Source organism: Chiloscyllium punctatum, chromosome 17, assembly GCF_047496795.1.
Source record: "Chiloscyllium punctatum isolate Juve2018m chromosome 17, sChiPun1.3, whole genome shotgun sequence".
NCBI lineage: Eukaryota > Metazoa > Chordata > Chondrichthyes > Orectolobiformes > Hemiscylliidae > Chiloscyllium > Chiloscyllium punctatum.
Window position 1 is genome coordinate 93,307,364 of NC_092755.1, and position 20,838 is coordinate 93,328,201.

The window sequence follows — 20,838 nt, forward strand, 5'->3', positions numbered from 1 at the left end:
CTTCCCCACCATGCTATCCACCTACAACTTCACCTCCAAAGAACCATGAACCTACACTCCAAGGTCTCCCAGGTCCTTATCATTAAGTGTATAAGTCCTGCCTTGATTTGCCTTTCCAAAATGTAGCGCCTCACATTTACCTAAATTAAATTCCATCTGCCACTCCTCAACCCATTGGCCCATCTGATCATGATCCCGTTGTACTCTGACATAACCTTCTTTGCTGTCTATTGCACTCCGATTTTGGTATCATCTGCAAACTTACTAACTATACCTCCTATGTTCACATCCAAATCATTTCTATAAATAATGAAACTTAGTGGACCCAGCACCGATCCTTTTGGCACTCCACTGGTCACAGGCCTCCAGTCTGAAAAGCAACCCTCCTGCACCATCCTCTATCTTCTACCTTTGAGCCAGTTCTGCATCCAAATGGCGAGTTCTCCCTGTATTCCAAGTGATCTAACCTTGCTAACTAGTCTACCGTGAGGAACTGTATATAAGGGAAAGATAGATAAACACAGGAAAGTTATTAGGATATGCCTAAAGAGGAGGGAGAACCCTTGAACCCTTACAGAGATTTTGGGCTGAATGGTGTATTTTGTAAATTAGAGAAATCCTGAGTGCTTTAAAAAGAGTGCTGTCATTTTTGAGGGATGGATGGGGTGTGTTAGTGAATGAGGGAAGGAACAGTGTTTCATGATGAATGAAGTCTGTGAACAGATTCATGGCCTTGATCTCTGAAGATGCACAGACTAGCCAATCAGCTGTTGGTGCTTTGTACCGATTGCCATGTAGTTCAGGTTCTCGTGGACAGTGAGGCACGAGACTTCTGTGGGCTTGTTGCCAGGAATCGCGGAAAAGATCCGTGTGCAGAGAGGATTCCCACTGCTATCCCGCTTCTCCAGATTCCAGACCTTCACCAGAGGATTAATGAGAAAGTTCCACCAATACCTTTACAAACATAAATTTGTAATAGTAACAGATCACAGACCTTTGCTAGCTCTACTCTAAAAGGACAAAGCCATGCCGCCTAGCTTCAAGTCAAGTTCAACAGCAAGCTGTCATTCGAAGTGTGTACAATTACAAGTTGGAAGATTGTCTGGGTGGAAAAAGTGAGGACTGCAGATGCTGGAGATCAGAGCTGAAAATGTGTTGCTGGAAAAGCGCAGCAGGTCAGGCAGCATCCAAGGAGCAGGAGAATCGACGTTTCGGGCATGAGCCCTTCTTCAGGAATGAGGAAAGTGTGTCCAGCAGGCTAAGATAAAAGGTAGGGAGGAGGGACTTGGGGGAGGCGTGTTGGAAATGCGATAGTGGAAGGAGATTGTCTGGGTGGCCAAGTAGCAAATGCAGATGCCTTATGCTGCTTCCCACTGGCAGGTACATTACTGGTGGTGCCACCACTGGAAGAGTCCATTCTGGTTTTGAGCTTTCTCCATATCCTTTCGATCACTGCTGACAAAATCAATCTTTGGAAGCAAAAAGATACTGTCCTGTCGAAACCAAAACAGCAGATAGTGATGGAGGAAACAAAAGGACCATTGCTATCAGAATTGAAACCTTGCTGGACTCAGCGAGATCAGATCACCATTGAGGGTGGCATTTTATTTTGAGGAGCACGGGTGATTGTCCCAAGCAAAGATACTGGCTGAACTCCATCAAAGTCATCCGGGCATGTCCAAAATGGAGATGTATGCGAGAAGTTATATCCAGTGGCAGGATTGGATGCAGACATAGCCACATTGGTGAGGCAGTGCCCAGAATGTCAATAGGACAAAAGTTACTGCTCGCAACTCCCTGACATTCGTGGGAATGAGTGGGTAAACCCTGAACTCAGTTACATGTTGACTGTACTGGCCCTTTCATGAGCTCAACTTTCTTAGTCATTGTGGATGCCCACACTGAGTGATTGGACATGCATAGAGTTCATTCGTCAAACACAGGGACAATGATAGCAAAGCTGCATGCATCTTTTGCAATATATGGGCTCCTGAAAGTGTTGGCCACGTAAAATAGGCCATCATCTATCAGCAGGGAATTTGAGTATTGCTTAAAGTTGACTGGTATTTTTCATATAAAAACAGCTCCATACCATCCAGCATGCAATTGCCTGGGAGAAAACACAGTGCAAACCTTGAAGGCAGGCTTAAAGAAACAGTTACAGCTTCACTCTATGCCAAACTGGTTCTAATTTTATTATCTGACCACCCCTCATGCAACCACAGGGATAACTCCAACAGAGTTGGAGAAGACTCCACACCAGATTAAATCTGACCTGGTGGGACCTGGGGAGGAGGGAAGTAAACGGCATCAGGAACACCATTACTGGACACAAGACTCCTCTAGGCAAGGGAGACGGTTCACTTCAGGGGAAACCACAGAAATGGCCCTGCATAGCTAAGAGGTATGGTTGACACGAGGTCAGGTCCCGTGTTTGACAAAGATCGGGTAGGTGAGGCAGTCCTGAACAGGTGTAGAACACATGAAAGCTGCAAATGCATGAACAGTGCAGGAGGAGAACAGACGCAACCTTCCACAACAGCCACAAAGGCTGTCAGAACCTGTGGGGTCTCCCACTCCACCTACGACCAAAGAATCGTTGGAATCTGAGATGGACATGGCAGATGTCACAGCCACAACGCCTTTACCACCTGAAGAAGGGAATGAATTTCTTCCTAGGTGCAAGAGGTGAGCTAGGGTCTGGTACGTGCTGCCCATATCTGCGGTTGTGCTGGAGGAACCAGACCTGGTTCAAAAATGCCCCTGGAGAGATTACAAGAAAAAGAACAGGCCTCTGTCCCTGGATTTAGAGGGGGAGGGATGTAGTGATTGTAATGAGGTCAGCCAGGTGGATCACGTGGAATATGAATTCCTTTATTGGGGGCTGTTACCAGGGTCCAATCAGGGAGCCCTGGCTGATAGCTATAAACAGGAATGTCAGAGGTTATGCCCATTCTCTGAGGGGGCTGGATCAGTGTCAAGTACAATGCACCTATAAATAAAGGATGACTTGGCCTCTGTGGAATTATTTCATCCTGATTTCATGTCCTTAACAACAGATTGTAACGTTTTCTATATTATTGATGTTAGGTGATCTGGCCTAAAGTTCTTCTGCAAGTCCATGGATTAACAACCTCTCCCCCAGGCCATGACTGTGGCCTACCCTTCCCTGTGCCTACTTAGTTTCTAGCCAAACTGAAAGTCACGTTAGTCAGCTCAGCTGAAGTCTGGCAAGGGACAGGTTTGTGCTATCACATCATCAATGATGTGCTTCATCATTGTCTTCAATTGCAAATGAGTCCCTCCTAATTGTATCCCATGCAGCTCTGAACCCTGTCGGATTCTCCTGAACTATAGGTTGTCTAAACTTTATCAGGATCTTTCCCACTCCCTATCATTTCTACTCCCAGATCATACAAGTAATAAAATTGCTTCCTCCCACAAAAATTAACTTACTATCACTGCCATTCCCTTAGTCTATATTATAATTTCTCCAAACTGTTTCTTAAGGGATTCATATTTTCTTTTCTTTACCTTTACATATACATCAAAGCTGTTACAATATTGTTTATTTCTTGTGCTTTTTAAAAAGAATTAAGGGAATTTATAGTCTTTAAAGGAATATAATTCACAATGCTTTCCTGCCAGTCCCTCAAAGATGGCAAAGACTTTAATTGTGGCACTATTTTGCATCAATATCATAACATAACATTGTGTGTTAACAAAGCAGTACTCACTCAGCAACAATCTTTTCATTGATGTTCAATTTATATTCCACCAATGCCATTCAGCTGCTGACCTCATTATAATCTTTGTCCAAACATGGACAAAAAAGTAAATTCCAGAGGTGAGGTGAGAGAGATTTTCTTTGACATCAGGTGGTGTTTGACATGTTGGGCCAATAAGAAACCCTAGCAACACTGATGTCATTGAGAATTAGGGTAAAATGCCTGTTTGGTTGAAGTCATACCTGGCACAAAGAAAGATTACTGTGGCTGTTGCAGATCTATTATTTCTATCTCAAGACATCATGCAGAAGTTCCTCTGAGTGGTTATTTTAATCAATTTGTTTGGACATGTTATGACATACCTCCTTGACAGAAGGGATTAGAAACCAAGCCTCTTGGCTCAGAGGTAGGGACACTGCTACAGTGCCACAGTGGCTCAAAAATAGATTCCTTTCTAGTCAACCTGTTGGGGAGATGGTATTATATACTGCTGGAGTAAGTAGGACTTGAATCCATGCCTCCTGGCTCAGAGAGAAAGATACTACAACTGCACCCCTAGTTCCCAAAAGCAGAAAGGAAATGTCTCATAATAGTCCTGAGAAGCAAGGATGCTCTTGCCTTCACCAAGATCAGCAAACTCCTGTTCATTATTGTCCGCACAGCAATCACACTTACTTTAACTGTCCTGAGAGCAGCAGGCATGCTGCTCTTCATTATTCCCACAATTGCTTTGAACTGGATCATTATGTCCTCAGCAACTGTGCTCTTCATCATTGTCTTCAATTGCAAATCAGTCCCCCCTCATTGTATCCAATGCAGCTAGTGTACTTCTTTCCATTCTACTGAGATGAGCAGGCATTCTCTTTCCATTGTCCTCATAGCAGCTAGTGCACTCTTGTTTGTTCTTATCAATACCAGCTTTATCATTGTTCTCAGAGGTATAAGCTTGTTTCTCACTACGGTTCCAAAATTAGCAAGTGCATTGGTCACCATTGTCCCAAGAATAGCAAGCATGCTCCTCGCCACTGCTTGCACAGCATGGAATGCACTTCTCATTACTATTTCCTCATTAACACCCACTTTTGTCATTTAGGCCTGTCATTATCAATTTAGAAATTTCAATAACAACTCTTCAAAACTAAGAGAATCAATTCCAATATGAGACTTTGACCCTTTCATCAGCACCTTTACCTGAGTGTGTGAAAGACGAAAGCCTCTCCATATTATAAGCCAAAAAGTGCATCCTTTCCAAGAGAGACATTAAACTTGACAAAGTTTTATTCAACCTTTTCAGTAATGTTATTATACCCCTATAAAGCAGGTAGGATTTGATCCAGGCCTCCTGGCTAGTTCCATAGCAATTAAATATGTTTCCTAATCAGCCTGTTCAGACATGTTATTGCTCAAGTCTACACTATAAGGCCAAAAAAAACAGATCATTTTAAATCAACCTGGAATTTGAAACTGGGTAGTTCACCAAAGTAAACATTTTTAATCACCTGTTAAGAGACATGTTCTGGGGCAGTTGGAACATGAACCCAGGCCAACCAGCTAATCCCATAGAATACATATTTTCTAATCATCCAGAAATAAAAAGTCATCTTTGGAATTGCCCACCCAGTTGCCTGTATGAAAAGTTCCTCTACTAGATAGCGAAAAGGTGTGGGTCTTTTGCAGGCACTAGGAACAGATTAGTGGTGACTTAGGCTGGATGTTGCTGAGGACAAATAAACTGAGGGACTTGGTGGCTAAACAGCAAGATTAGTGAGAGAATAGGATTATATATGCCAGGGAGTGTCAACTATGTGCCATGAGAAGTCTGGTTTTCATAGAAATCATATAATCTCTACAGTGTGGAAACAGGCCATTTGGCCCAACAAGTTCACACTGACCCTCCGAAGGGTAACCCACCCAGATCCATTCACCTATGTTTACCCCGACTAATGCACCTAACTCACACACCCCTGAACACTATGGGCAATTTAGCATGGCCTAACTCGCCGACCTGGACTGTGGGAGGAAACCGGGGCACCCGGAGGAAACCCACGCAGACACAGGGAGATTGTGCAAACTCCACACAGACAGTTACCCGAGGTTGGAACCTGGGTCCCTGGCGCTGTGAGGCTGCAGTGCTAACCACTAAGCCCATGGTTTTGTGTCTACTCTGCCATTTCAAGGCTATTACAGAACACTCAATAATCTTCTGATATATAGAGTCATAGTGATGTACAGCACGGAAGCAGACCCTTCGGTCCAACCCGTCCATGCCGATCAGATATCCCACCCTACTCTAGTCCCACCTGCCAGCACCTGGCCCATATCCCTCCAAACCCTTTCTATTCATATACCCATCCAGATGCCTTTTCAACGTTGCAATTGTACCAGTCTCCACCACTTCCACTGGCAGCTCATTCCATGCAGGCACCACCCTGTGCATGAAAAAGTTGTCCCTTAGGTCTCATTTATATCTTTCCCCTATCACCCTAAATATTTACCCTCGAGATGTTCTGTGTGTTAAAAGGATTCAAAGTTTCTGCTGCTGCCACCTTTTAAGGAAGAATTCCAATGTCTCATGATCTGCTGTAAGAAAACAATTTCTGCCTACCTCTGCTTAAATGGGTGATTATAATTTTAAACAGTGACAACTAGTTCTAGTTTCTTCCAAAAGACAGAATATTTTTTCCTGTCAAAATCCCTCAGGATCCTGTATGTTTCAATCAAGTTGCCTTTGACTCTTATAAAGTTACAATGACGTCGTAAAGGGAATGGGGGAAACACAAGTTGCCTGAGCTGGAGGATTCTGGGACACTTGATCAATTATTTGGCTGAAGAAGATGATGAGATAAGGAGAAGGCAAATCTACATAGATAGAAAGCTAACAATGTTATCTTTGGGGCAACTGAATACATAAGTAGGAGGTTATGCTTCAAGTGTACGGTTTACAGGTGAGACTGCGTTTTGAGTATTGTGCACAATATCGATCGTCTTATTGAAGGAGGATATTGGAAGCAGTTCAGAGAAGTTTTATAAAGACTTGTTTATTTTAGAATATTTTTAAGGTGAGAGGAAAAAGATTTTAAAAGGACATGAGGGACAACTTTTTTTTAACATCAAGAGTGGTTCGTGGGTGGAATGGACTGCCAGAGAAAGTGGACACAGGTACAGTTACAGTGTTTGAAAGACATTTGGATAAGTTCATGAATAGGAAAGATTTGGATGGATATGGGCCAATTACAGGCAGGTAGGACTAGTTTAGTTTGGGAACATCTTTGGCATGGACTGTATGGACCAAAGGGTCTGTTTCTATGCTATATGACTCTGTAGCAGGTGGGACTTGGCTCACAGGAACAGTACAACCACACCACAAGTGCCCTTAGATCCCCAGAGTAGATATTTTTAATCAAATTATTTAGGCATTTTATGATAAATGTCTGGGGCAGATGGGACAAGAACCTGGGCCCACTGGCCTGGAGGTAGGAACACCTTGCACTGCAATACAAAGCCAAGCCAGAGTTGGGATTTGGAGGAGCAATTAATTTTTTGACATTATGACACATCTCCACCAAAGGTAAGACTTGACTCAGGCCTCGTGGTCTCAAAGTGAGGACACTGCCACTGCACCACAACAGCCATAAGTTCTTCTGTGGGAGGCTAGTGAACAATGACATTTGTACAAGGTCACACCAATTAAATTCATTTCCCAATGACAGAGTCAGTACTGCAGCCCAGTCGATAGCATTCGGAAACATAGCTGGCTTCCCCCAGATGCAGGGTGCTATTGACTCAACAGATGTGGTACTGAGAAGTCCATATCACAATGCTGTGAAATTCATCAATAGGAGAAGGAATGATTCAATTAATGTCCAGGTCATCTGTATTTACCATTACCAGTGCCTGGAGGTATGTGCCCCTGGCAGCTGCCACACTGCAAGATCAGGAGCAGGCTCATGTACCTCATGTTTTGAGGGTCCAGCTGCCTTACAGGGCTGGTTACTGGGTTACAATGGGTATTTGTTTTGATCATGGCTCATGATACTATTGTGGAACCTCGTGTCTGATGCAAATACATTTACAGTGCTGTCCATGCTTCATTCAGGGCCATGGTGGAGCAGATGTTAGAACTACTGAAGATGTGGTTCTGCAGCTTGGCTTGGTCTGGGGGAACCTTTCAGTATGGTCCAGACAGAGTGTGCTACATCACTGTGGTTTGCTGTGTTCTGCACAATTGCAGCAGGCAGCAAAGCAATATGATAGATACTAAGGAACTGGTAGACTGAGCATAGTCTTTGGGGCTGAGAACATTGAGAGGAGGAAGCTCTCCTTGTGCATGATAGATTTCTGCTGCAACAGGCACTATCAGCCAGACAGGTTCTGGTTGGCACATCAGTAGATAAGAGCTGGGTGTATCAAACCATGGAATGTAAAGTAGTTCTTAGGCATCATTTGGCATGCATTATGTTAGCAAAGTGCAGCCTCTACTTGTGTTAATTGTGTTCTCTTTTGCTGGTTGGTAATAAAAATTCATATCTTGTATTGCCCAACTGGTTACCTACATATGATGTTCCTTTACTGGACAGTGACAAGATGCAGGTTTACAATGGGTACTGGGCACAGAGTGCTGATGACTCAGAGAGGTTTAGACAAAGTGTTGTTGAGTATGTGTAAACTGAGAAAACTGGCTGTGAAACAGCAAAATTAGTGAGAGAATGGGATTGTTTATGCCACGCAGTGCCTTGAGCACTCTGATTTTGTGTCTGTTATGCTATAACGTTAGGTGAGGGGCAATGCTGTATTGCCAAAGCTTCTCTGGGTGCACAGCAACCCTTAAAGATTGCAAAGGTGCCAGGACAGCTGGTATTTTCAGCAAACATCCAGTGAGTGGTGATTTGTTCTGGTACAGAGTGAGTTGGAGGATGGGGCTAGAATCGAGCAAGAGGGAGAGGATGGGTAGTAAATGAACACAGTTTTTAACATGCAGTGAGAAAATTTGTTAGGTCTCGTATAGAAGCAACACTCCATGAAACTCAAGAAAACTGACACTTTGTCAAAAACAACATAAGATTCAGCTTGAAGTGTCAGTTTTTCTGGATCTCTATGTTTGCACGTTAACCTACATGCCTCACCCATCTGTTCATTTCTGCCTCAAATTTCTACCTTGTTCTGTAAGCCTCTTGATTTTATTTGAATAGTTTCTATTATGGCATATAAGTTGATGTTTAATAATTTTGATGTGCTCATCCATGCTGATTTATGAGATCACACCCAAGCTAAACAGAATTGCTTTGATTATACATATTTTGATTAACTTGTTAGGACATGATTGCCAGCTCTTTGACAAGCAGGTTCATATCCTGTTTCTCAGACCTGTCTCATGCTCTTTTTTACCTAATCTGATTGCAGTATCGGCCTTGAATTCTGGGGAATTTACCTTTGTTACCTCTAGTCTTGTCTATTTCAGTGCTGGCTAGCTGGCCATCCTTGACCCAACATAAATCTGAATTAATTCAAAACCCTGCTGTTTGTATCCTAAACTGCGCCAAGTGCCATTTATCCATTATCCCTGAACTACATTAGTGCCTGATCCAACAGTTTTACCCTAGTTTTCAAACCCCTTCATAGACTGTTGCATCCCTGTAATCTACCCCAGCCTAACAACCCTCCCAGATTTCTGTATCCCTCCAATTCTGACTGCATTTTCATATCATATTTTAATCACACCACCATTAACGATCATGCTTTCACCTGCGTTGGCCTGAAATTGTAGAACCCGTCCACCTGAATCTCCTCCTTTAATACACTCACTCAAACAAATTTTGGTTATCTCTTCAAATCGGTCCTTATATGGCTCTATATCAAACTTCAGTTGATCACCTTCTGTAGAATATTGGGTTTTTTTCATTCTGGTTTGATCTGTTTCCAATACAGGATCTCAGTCCTGGATGAAGATAAGTTTGGTCACAATGAATTCATCGGGGAGACCAGAGTTTCTCTGAAAAAACTTAAACCCAATCAAGCAAAGAGCTTCAACATCTGTTTGGAAAGAGTGGTACCAGTAAGGGAATACGAGTATTTTAACCTGTGGGGCCTATGCCTTGTGGTCAATTAAAATGTTGAATTTTCGGTGCTCGCATCAAGGTTCCAATCAACTAAATTAGTGGCTTGAAATGTCCTCCATCAGATAATGTGTAAAATGAGCTTTGGGCAGTCTTGACTCTGTTTCAAAGTGACATGACTCTCAAGAATGCCCTAAATATTGGCATGAATGTGGTAATGTAGCTGGTGGTAGAATTCTCACTCCAACTTTGGAGGAAGAAATGGGCTGACTAATGAACAAACCATAGAAAGAAACAAGATCCCAAAGTGTTAGATTATGTATACATTTTAATTAATTTGCATGTACTCATTTGCTGTCTTTTAGGTTGTCGCTAAATCCATTGTGAATTTTTTCATAGGTAAAACGAGGTTCAACAGTTGGATCAACACGAGGAATGTCGCTTTATGAGGATGAGGTAACAACCAAATTGTTTCTCTGTGTTGCCGATTTTAAAAAAAACTCTGACTGAACAATAACTTATATTACATCTTTATGTCCTATGGGGTCTTTTGTGGAACATATTTTACTTGCTTCATGGGATGTGGGCAGTGTTGGTCAGGCAAGCATTTAAAGCCCATTCTCATCTGTCCTCTGTCAACCACATTGCAGTGGGTCTAGAGTCCCATGGAGTCCCATGTGGACTAGACTAGGAAAGGAGGGCAGATTCTCTTCTGTAAAAGGAGGCTTGTGAACTAGATTTTTAAAAAATAACAATTGACAGTTCCATGGTTGCCATTAGATGAAATTCCATAATTTTACTGAATTCAAACTTCAGAACCTGCCTTGGTGGGATTCGGATCCATGTTCCAGAACAAACTTTAGATTACTAGTTCAGTGACATTACTATGATTTGTGTGGCACAGAGCTACTTAAAAACATATTAGGCCAGATCATTTAAATACTTGGTCAAGGAAATAAGTCTTAAGGAGCTTCATAAAGGAAGAATGAAAGGGGGAGATACAGAGAGGGAATTTCAGAATTTGGAGCCTATGCAACAAATGTTGAGAAATTAAAATTTATGAATAAAAAGTCAGAATTGGAGAAGTACACGTATCTTGGTGGTCTATGGAATTGCAAGTGACTATAGTGATGGGGAGGAGTGAGGTCATGCAGGTATTTGAAAGCAAGAATGAAAACTTTTAAATCAAAATGTTTCTTGACAAGGAATCAGTGTAGACCAGTAAGCTCAGGGGTGATAGGGAAATGGGACCTGCTGAGAGATTTGGATAATATGAAGTTAACAAGGATGGAATGTGGAAAACCAATCAGGAGTACCTTGGAATAGTAGAGTCTAAGGCTGTGGGGCCAGAGGAAATTACAGAGATAAGGAGGAGTGGGACTATGGAGACTATGGTAGGATTTAAAAACATGACAAGAATTTCAAAACTGGTATGCTGTTGGAGTTAGAGCTAATGTGTATACTGAGGTAATGGATAAATGATAGTGTGTTAATGCCAAGGCAGCAGAGCTTTGAGTGAGCACAAGTTTATTTAGGTTGGCATTAGGGGTCAGCTCGGAGTTGGAATATTCAGATATAGAAGAAACAAAGGTTTCAGCAGCAGATAAACTGAGGCAGGAATAGAGTTGGGTTTGGAAGGAAGCAATCTAGATGTTAGGGTGAACATGTAGTCAGATACGCATTTCAGGGTCGGACATGACTGGAGATATTCAAACATGGATTCCAAGGAAAAATTGGCATAAATTTGGGAGTCAAAAAAACTGTCATTGACAGAGGGGTGAGGGGTGCAAATGAGATTAAAAGAAGGCAGTAGTTTGCAAACACCAATGACACAGAATGGGTTTTAGAAGACAAAAGTAAAAGTAATAAATTTCAAAAAGAAGCAGTAGACAGAGCCTGAGAGTGCTAAAAAGATCAGCTGATGTCGGGGGCCAAGAATGAAAATTGGAGGATGACGAAAAATAAGAAAGTAGGAGATTGGTTTCATGAGAGGACAAGAAGAAGATTTGAGAAATTAAAAAATAGATGAGGTCAGAACTATAGCAGAATGGAACAATAAATAATTTTGTCTTTTTGTGATAAAGAGAGTCCAGAGATAATATGTTCCTGTTAGGATGTAGGTGTAGGGAATGCTGGATGACAAGAGAAATTGAGGATTTGGTCAAGAAAAAGAAGGAAGCATATATAATGAATCACAGAAGGTTGGTCTGCAGGTACAAGTAATTAGGAAGGCAAATGGAATTTTGTCCCTCACTGCTAAAGGAATTGATTTTAAAAGCAGGGAGGTTATGTTGCAGCTGGTGAGGCCACACCTGGAGTATTGTATGTAGCTTTGATCTCCTTATTTGAAAAAGGATGTCCTGGCATTAGAGTGGGTGCAGAGAAGGTTCACTAGGTTGATTCCGGAGTTGATGGGGTTGGGCTTATGAGGACAGACTGCATAGACTGGGATTACATTCATTGGACTTCAGAAGAATGAGGGGGGATCTTATAGAAACATATGAAATTATGAAGGGAATAGATAAGATAGAAGTAGAGAGGAAGTTTCCATTGGCAAGTGAAACTAGGACAAGAGGGTATAGCCTCAAGATTAGAGAGTGCAGATTCAGGACTGAATTGAGAAAGGACTTCTTTACCCAGAGGGTTATAAATCTATGGAATTCCTTGCCCAGTGAAGTAGTTGACGCTATTTCAATAAACTTTTTTAAAGCTAAGACATATGCTTTTGAACAAAAATGGAATTAAGGATACGGTGAGAGTGTGGGTAAATGGATCTGAGTCCACAAAAAGATTAGCCATGGTCTTATTGAAAGGTGGAGCAGGCCATGGGGCCAGATGGCCTATTCCTACTCCTAGTTCCTATGTCAGGTATAGACAGCAGAGATTGAGTGAATTCCAAGAAGAGTGTAAAGGCAGTAGGAGTATACTGTCCTCTCATGAAACCAACCTCCTACTTTCTTATTTTTCGTCATCCTCAAATTTTCTTGGCCCCCGACATCAGCTGATCTTTTTAGCACTCTCAGGCTCTGTTCTACTGCTTCTTTTTGAAATTTATTACTTTTACTTCTGTCTTCTAAAACCCATTCTGTGTCGTTGGTGTTTGCAAACTACTGCCTTTACACTCCTATATAGGAGGGAAATCAGGAGGGCAAAAAGGGGACATGAGATAGCTTTGGTAAATAGGGTTAAGGAGAATCCAAAGGGAATCTATCAATACATTCATGACAAAAGAGTAACTAGGGAGAGAATAGGGCCCCTTAAAGATCAGGAACATCGTCTATGTATAGAAACGCAGGAGATGGGGGAGATGCTTAGTGAGTATTTTACATCAATGTTTATTGTGAAGAAGAATATGGAAGATACAGAATATGGGGAAATAAATAGTGACGTCTTGAAAAATGTCCATATTATAGAGGAAATGGTGTTGGATTACTTAAAAAGCATAAAGGTGGATAAATCCCCGGGATTTGATCAGAGGTACCCTAGAACTCTGTGGGAGGCTAGGGAAGTGACTGCAGGGCCCCTTGCTGAGATATTTATATCATTGATAGTCACAGGGGAGGTGCCAGAGGAGTGAAGGTTGGCTAACGTGATGCCACTATTTAAGAAAGGTGGTAAGGAAAAGCCAGGGAATTGGCCTGAAACCTGTGGTGGAAAAGTTGTTGGAGGGAATTCTGAGGGACAGGATTTTCATGTATTTGGAAAGGCAAGGACTAATTAAGGTTAGCCAACATGGCTTTGTACATGGGAAGTCATGTCTCACTAACTTGAGTTATTTGAAGAAGTAACAAAGAGGATTGATGAGGGCAGAGCGATGGACAAGATCTATATAGACTTCATTAAGGTGTTTGACGAGGTTCCTCATGGTATACTGGTTAGCAAGGTTAGATCACATGGAATACAGGAAGAAGTAGCCATTTGGATATAGAACTGGCTTGTAGGTAGAAGACAGAGAGTGGCGGCGGAGGATTGCTTTCAGACTGGAGGCCTGTGACCAGTGATGTGCCACAAGGTCCAGTGCTGGGTGTGTTGCTTTTCATCATTTATATAAATGATTTGGATGTGAACATAGGAGGTTAATTAGTTAGTTTGCAGATTACACCAAACTTGAAGGTGTGACAGACAGCAAAAAAAAGGTTACCTCAGAGTACAGTGGGATCAGATGGGCCATTGGGCTGAGGAGTGGTAGATGGAGTTTAATTTAGATAACTGTGAGGTCTGCATTTTGGAAAGGCAAATCAGGGCAGGACTTATACACTTAAGGTCCTGGGGAGTGTTGCTGAACAAAGAGACCTTGGAGTGCAGGTTCATAGTTGCTTGGAAGTAGAGTTGCAGATAGTTAGGATTGTGAAGATGATGCTTGGTATGCATTCCTTTATTGGTCAGAACAATTGTGTGCAATTCTGGTCTCCTTCCTATCGGAAGGATGTTGTCAAACTTAAAAGGATTCAGAAAAAATTTACAAGGATATTGTCAGGGTTAGAATGTTTGAGCTATTGGAGAGGCTGAATAGATTGGGGCTATTTTCCCTGGAGCATCAGAGGCTGAGGGGTGACCTTATAGATGTTTATAAATCATAAGGAGCATGGATAGGGTGAATAGTCAAGGTCTTTTCCCTGGGGGTGGGGGAGTTCAAAACTAAAGGGCATAGGTTTAGGGTGAGAGCAGGAATACAGAGATACTTCGATAATCTGAATGAGATGGGTGGGCACTATTTCACTCGGATAATTGAATATTCAGATAATCACTTTTAACTTAAACAGGGGAAGCCATACTGATCTAACACTGTGCTCTACCAGAGAATTTGTTGAAATCTATAATTTTAATGAATCCGCCATTTAAACAAAATAATGTTTGCAGTCTGCAAATTACAGGTTAAAATGAGAAGAACTAAACCCTTTCCGTGAAATCCCAGCATTAAACAAGGTCCCGGAACAGATTCGACAGTCGCAAGACCATTTACAGAATCAGTTTCCGGAAACTCAGTCTCACAATAGAAAGACACAAACCCCACCTCACACATGTGCTTACACTCTCGGCCTTCTTTTTTAATGAACGGCCCAGTAACGTGCCGGGAATATCGTAAAGCACTTACAAAGGGCTGTATAACAACCCTTACCTAAAAAAAACCCGGTCACTGATGCTTGAGCTGCTTGTGTTTCTTTGTTTTTGCCAGCGTTTTCACATCATCTTCAGTACAGTTAAATCGAATACACTCACCTCTTTGATGTAACGTTTTTGCAGGACTTTGAAATCTTCTTCAGATAATCCGATATTCAGATAACCGAGATTTCTTTGTATTTCAAATGGACTTAAGGGGCAACCTTTTCACCCAGACACATGTATGGAATGAGCTGCCAGAAGAACTGGTGGAGGCTGGTACAATTACAACATTTCAAATATGAATAGGAAAGGTTTTGAGGGATATGTGCCAAATACTGGCAAATGGAATTAGATTTAGTCAGGATATCTGGTCGGCATGGATGAATTGGACCTAAGGGTCTGTTTCCGTGCTGTACATCTCTTTGACTCTGAGTTATGGGAGATCTGGGAAGCAGTAGAAGCAGATCATAGAATGATATTAAAACATTACAACGCATATAGAAGTCCATCGAGACTACACCACCCAGACTCACTCCACCAATCGCCACCCCCATCCCGTAACCCTGCATTTACCAGGGCTAATCTGCCTAGCCTGCACATTGCTGAACACTATGGGACAATTTAGCACAGCCAACCCAAGGAACTTGCACTTCTTAGGACAGTGGAAGGAAACCAGAGCACCCAGCAGAAGCCCATGCAGGCATAGGGAGAACATGCAAACTCTACACAGGCAATCACACAAGACTGGAACTGAACCTGGGTCCCTAGTTCTGTGAGGCAGGAGAAAGTGAGGACTGCAGATGCTGGAGATCAGAGTTGAGAGTATGGTTCTGTGAGGCAGTAGTGCTAACTGCTGAGCCACTGTGCAGCCCATTCTTGTTACTTAACCTTATTCTTCAGTGAAATCTAAATAGATTTTGCATAACTCATATATGCTTCATTTGAAAAGTTCAGGGTGTTTATTATGATACTGAATGAATGGTTTTGATGTTAGAAAACAAAAGTCCATGAACTCCTCACACTTATTACTGAAAGTAAGAGTGAGAATGGAGGAGGTAATTGGTGGAAGAGGATAGATAGTATTCAAGATAGTATTGGAGAAAAGAAGGTTTAGGGGTGACTTGATAGAGGTGTACGAGATGATTAGGGGTTTAGATAGGGTTGACCATGAGAACCTTTTTCCACGTATGGACTCAGCTATTACGAGGGGGCATAGCTTTAAATTAAGGGGTGGTAGGTATAGGACAGATGTTAGGGGTAGATTCTTTACTCAGCGAGTCGTGAGTTCATGGAATGCCCTGCCAGTAGCAGTGGTGGACTCTCTCTCTTTATGGGCATTTAAACGGGCATTGGGTAGGCATATGGAGGATAGTGGGCTAGTGTAGGTTAGGTGGGCTTGGATCGGCGCAACATCGAGGGCCAAAGGGCCTGTACTGCGCTGTATTTTTCTATGTTCTATGTTCTAATTAGAGACACTGGGGTGAGGGGTTATCTTCAGATTATGGAATGTTCTTTGAACAAGCAGTTTCAGTGATGGACAGTGGGCCTAAATATTTTATACCAGGTTTGGTAATGGATAAGTAAGCCAGTTGTCTTCAAATCTGTGTCTTTTAGACTTTGAGGAAAGGAGAGAAGGGTTATACTGAGAAAATAACTGGGGTAAGAATGTGATTGATTTTAATGGGACTAAGAAGATGGCTGTGCCATAATAGTAATGTCACTAATAATGCAGGCCCCCCCCCCAGGGCTAATGATCTGGGGACAAGGATTTGTATCCTTCATAGCAGTAAAATCTGGAAAATAGAATAGTCTATTGTTCTAATAGGGCAGTGTAACAATTTTCATTGGTATATAGAATACAATGTAGCAAAGAGTGAAGTTATGCACTTTACTAAGGAGAATAGAGGCACAGATTATTTTCTAAACAGGGAGAGACTTTGGAACTCTGAAGCACACAGGGACTTTGGAGTCTTAGTTCAGACAAACATGCAGGTTCAGTTGGCAATTAGGAAGGCAAATGCAATGTTAGCATTCATTTCAAGAGGACTAGAATACAAGATCAGGGATGTAATGTTGAGACTGTACAAGGCTGTGATCAGACTGTATTTGGAATATTGCGAGCAGTTTTGGGCCCCATATCTGAGGAAGGCCGCTGTGGCCTTTGAGGGAGTCCAGAAGAGGTTTACATGAATGATCCCGGAATGAAAGGCTCTGCATACGAGGTGCTGTTGAGGACTATGGGTGTGTTCTCTGAGGTTAGATGGATGAGGGACGACCTCACTGAAACTTACATAATGCTGAGAGGCATGGGTGTAGTGGACATGGAGAAGATGCTTCCACTAGTAGGAGATACTAGGACTCCAGGGCACAGTCTCAGAGCAAAGGGACAACCCTTTAGAATTGAGATGAGGAGGAATTTTTTCAGCCAGATGGTAGTTAATCAGTGGACCCATTGCTTCAGAAGGCTGTGGAGACCAAGTCATTGAATATAATTAAGAGATTGATAGAAAGTTTCTTGATTAGTAGGAGGGTCAATGGTTATGGAAAAAAAGTAGGGAAATGGAATTGAGAAACATATCAGTCATGATTGAATGGTAAAGTACTCCCAATGAGCTGACTGACCTAATTCTGCTCCTAAATCTTAATAAAATCCCATCTGGTTAATTAATATCGTTTAGGGAAGGAAATCTTCCATCCTTACTTGAAGCCACAGCAATGTGGTTTATTCTTAACTGCCCTCTGAAATGACCCAGAGCAGCAATTAGGGATGGCAACAATCCCTACCTTGAAAATAACACTAACATTACATGCAAAAACAAATATAAAAAGGGGCTTTAAAACTGAATGGTGTGTTTAGGTCCCACTCCACAAGATATGATCAATTATGAGCCAGAACTAAATTGTCAAAAATGCTGTGGTCGTCTTCAGGAATAGCACATATAGAAAAAGTAGGGTTGGTTGGGGGAAGGAGAATATGTCTGTAGGAGGATACAAGGAAATGATCAATGACCACCTTATCAATAATAGTTATAATGAATATTGAAGTCAAGCAAGATGGTGAGATTGAAGAGATGGTTATAAATGTGGGTAAGGGAGTTTATATGAAGGGAGAGATTTAGAGATGGGAGAAGGGAGGGAAAGAAAACTTTTGATTTAGTTGGTATTAGTGAGGATACAGAAGCTGAAGGAGGAAAGAGGATGCCTTGGTCTAATACCTGGGTGGGTACCTGAACAAGGATTTTAAATGATAGGTGAGGAGTGGAACAAAGTGATAAGCTGAAAGAAATTGTCAGACTAGTTGTAGCTCATGTATTACTCTTCCCTTTTGCAGCATGCAACAATGATTTTCCCAGCACACTTGTTGAATGTACATTTACCCTTTGCAGTAACTGTGTCTATAGTTTTTCAGTACACCATTTTTAGGCACCACTCCTTAGGGCAGTTTGTGCACTATAGGTTCCCCAACAAAAATTTCAGAGCTACATTCAAAGTTGCAGCAGTAAATTCTGACCAGCAAACTAAATAGGCTGCTCTAACAGTGTTTTTGAAAATCAAGTGAATCCTGCCTATTTTAGGCCCTCCCTTGTGCTAGTACTGTCTTTCTAGTACATTCTAGAACAAATTAATAACAAATTAATCATTGGTTTGGTACAACCTGGAATGTCATTGTGTATAAACCTTTCTGGTAGGATTCAGTTGAGATATTCTTTTAGCATTTTCACACTGATGCACTCACTGTTCTTTACCTCCAGGCTGATCATAGTGTTGATACTGAAGAGAGAGGCCGGATTCTTGTCTCCCTCCTATACAGCAGCCAGCAGGGAGGCCTAATTGTAGGAATTGTACGTTGCGTTCATTTAGCTGCCATGGATGCCAATGGATACTCTGATCCTTTCGTCAAAATGTATGTAATGTGATACCTGCCTTTCCACTTGTTGAATTCTTCCTAACCTCCAGAGTGCCTGTTAGGTTTCAATCTCTGCTGAATGCTGTCAATTTTGAGTTGTTCCATTTGCTTATGACTGTTTACTATCCTGCCTAGTCTGCCAAACTTCCATTGCAAATCCATCATTGACACTTTATTCTCTTATCAGGATCATCTCAATTTCACTCCCAATTTTCTGTCTGGGCTGTACTGTTCTGGTTTCATTCTGTAAAATCAGCAACATGCATATTGGTCTCAGTACATAAACTTTGACTGTCAATGTAGGATTTGCTACCCATCCATTTTCAATGTCAGACTGAGACCTTATTTCCTGATCATCTGTCCAAGTTGTCCTGTTTTGTTATCTAGCCTTAGTTTTTTGGAGGTTTTTTTTGTCTTATTCTTTGCCTAAATTAGCAAGATAAGTGTGTTCATGCATTATGTATTTCTTTTTGTTTATTTACCAAAGAGCTCATTTTCAATGTTACTGCTGCATTGTTAAGCTAAACATTGACAACTTCCTAAATTGTACAAACCAAGGACAAAATGTTCATAACTTACTCTTGGCTGGTTATCTTCAACTTCTGATTCCTCAGACAGTTAGTTAATTATTTTTGTTTAATTATACTGTGGATTTACTTACATCACATGGTCTGCAGTCGTTCAAGAAAATGGTTCATCACTACTTACACAAAGGCAATTAAGGATGGGCATCGTGGTGAAGATGTATAATATTGTGTTTGTGTTTGGGAACTTGGGTTCTAAAGTAGAGGTAAATGGGTTTTTGGTTTTCAGATCTGTGATGGTGACTTCATTTTAAGTTTCAGCAACTCAATTGTTTTAGCAGTGGGTCAAAACAGCATTTCCCAAGAAAGCATGTGACTTAAGTCAAATGACTAGAGAAGTTACCAGGTGAGGAAATTACTAAAGTGTTTACTAAGTAGAGCTTTTGTGATCCAGAAAGAGACCGATGGAGAAGCTAGAGGCCAGAAGCAAGTTCAGTTCAGAAGCCTCATATCAGAAAGCGTGTTATTTAGAAACCTAAAAGTAGTAAAAGTGCCTGGAAAAAAAGCCATGTGTTAACTTACAGAGTCACCAGAGATGTACAGCACGGAAACAGACCCTTCGGTCCAACCTGTCCATGCTGACCAGATATCTCAACCCAATCGAATCCCACCTGCCAGCACCCAGCCCATATCCCTCCAAACCCTTCCTATTCATACACCCATCCAAATGCCTCTTAAATGTTGCAATTGTACCAGCCTCCACCACATCCTCTGGCAGCTCATTCCATACACGTACCACCCTCTGCATTAAAAGGTTGCCCCTTAGGTCTCTTTTATATTTTTCCCCTCTCACGCTAAACGTATGCCCTCTAGTTCTGGACTCCCCGACACCAGGGAAAAGACTTTGCCTATTTATCCTATCCATGCCCCTCATAATTTTGTAAACCTCTATAAAGTCACTCCTCAGCCTCCGCGCTCCAGGGAAAATAGCCCCAGCCTGTTCAGCCTCTCCCTATAGCTCAGATCCTCCAACCCTGGTAACATCCTTGTAAATCTTTTCTGAACCCTCTCAAGTTTCACACATCTTTCCGATAGGAAGGAGATCAGAATTGCGTGCAATATTCCAACAGTGGCCTAACCCATGTCCTGTACAGCCGCAACATGACCCCCCAACTCCTGTACTCAATACTCTGACCAATAAAGGAAAGCATACCAAACACCTTCTTCACTATCCTATCTACCTGCAACTCCACTTTCAAGAAGCTATGAACCTGCACTCCAAGGTCTCTTTGTTCAGTAACACTCTCTAGGACCTTACCATTAAGTGTATAGATTTGCTAAGATTTGCTTTCCCAAAATGCAGCACCTCGCATTTATCTGAATTAAACTCCATCTGCCACTTCTCAGCCCATTGGCCCATCTTGTCCAGATCCTGTTGTAATCTGAGGTAACCCTCTTCGCTGTCCACTACACCTCCAATTTTGGTGTCATCTGCAAACTTACTAACTGTACCTCTTATGCTC

The 20,838-nt window shown here is 41.9% G+C and overlaps 1 protein-coding gene across 4 annotated transcripts in view; it reads left to right on the forward strand.

Annotated features, from left to right (window-relative positions):
* Window positions 1-20,838, forward strand: part of LOC140488133 (rabphilin-3A-like) — a 239,796-nt gene that overhangs the window by 196,777 nt on the left and 22,181 nt on the right. For all 4 annotated transcript variants that reach the window (XM_072587941.1, XM_072587944.1, XM_072587942.1 and 1 more), the window contains 3 exons: window positions 9,654-9,780; window positions 10,181-10,237; window positions 18,637-18,788. In XM_072587941.1, coding sequence (XP_072444042.1) covers window positions 9,654-9,780; window positions 10,181-10,237; window positions 18,637-18,788 — 336 coding nt within the window. The remainder of the gene's footprint in view (window positions 1-9,653; window positions 9,781-10,180; window positions 10,238-18,636; window positions 18,789-20,838) is intronic.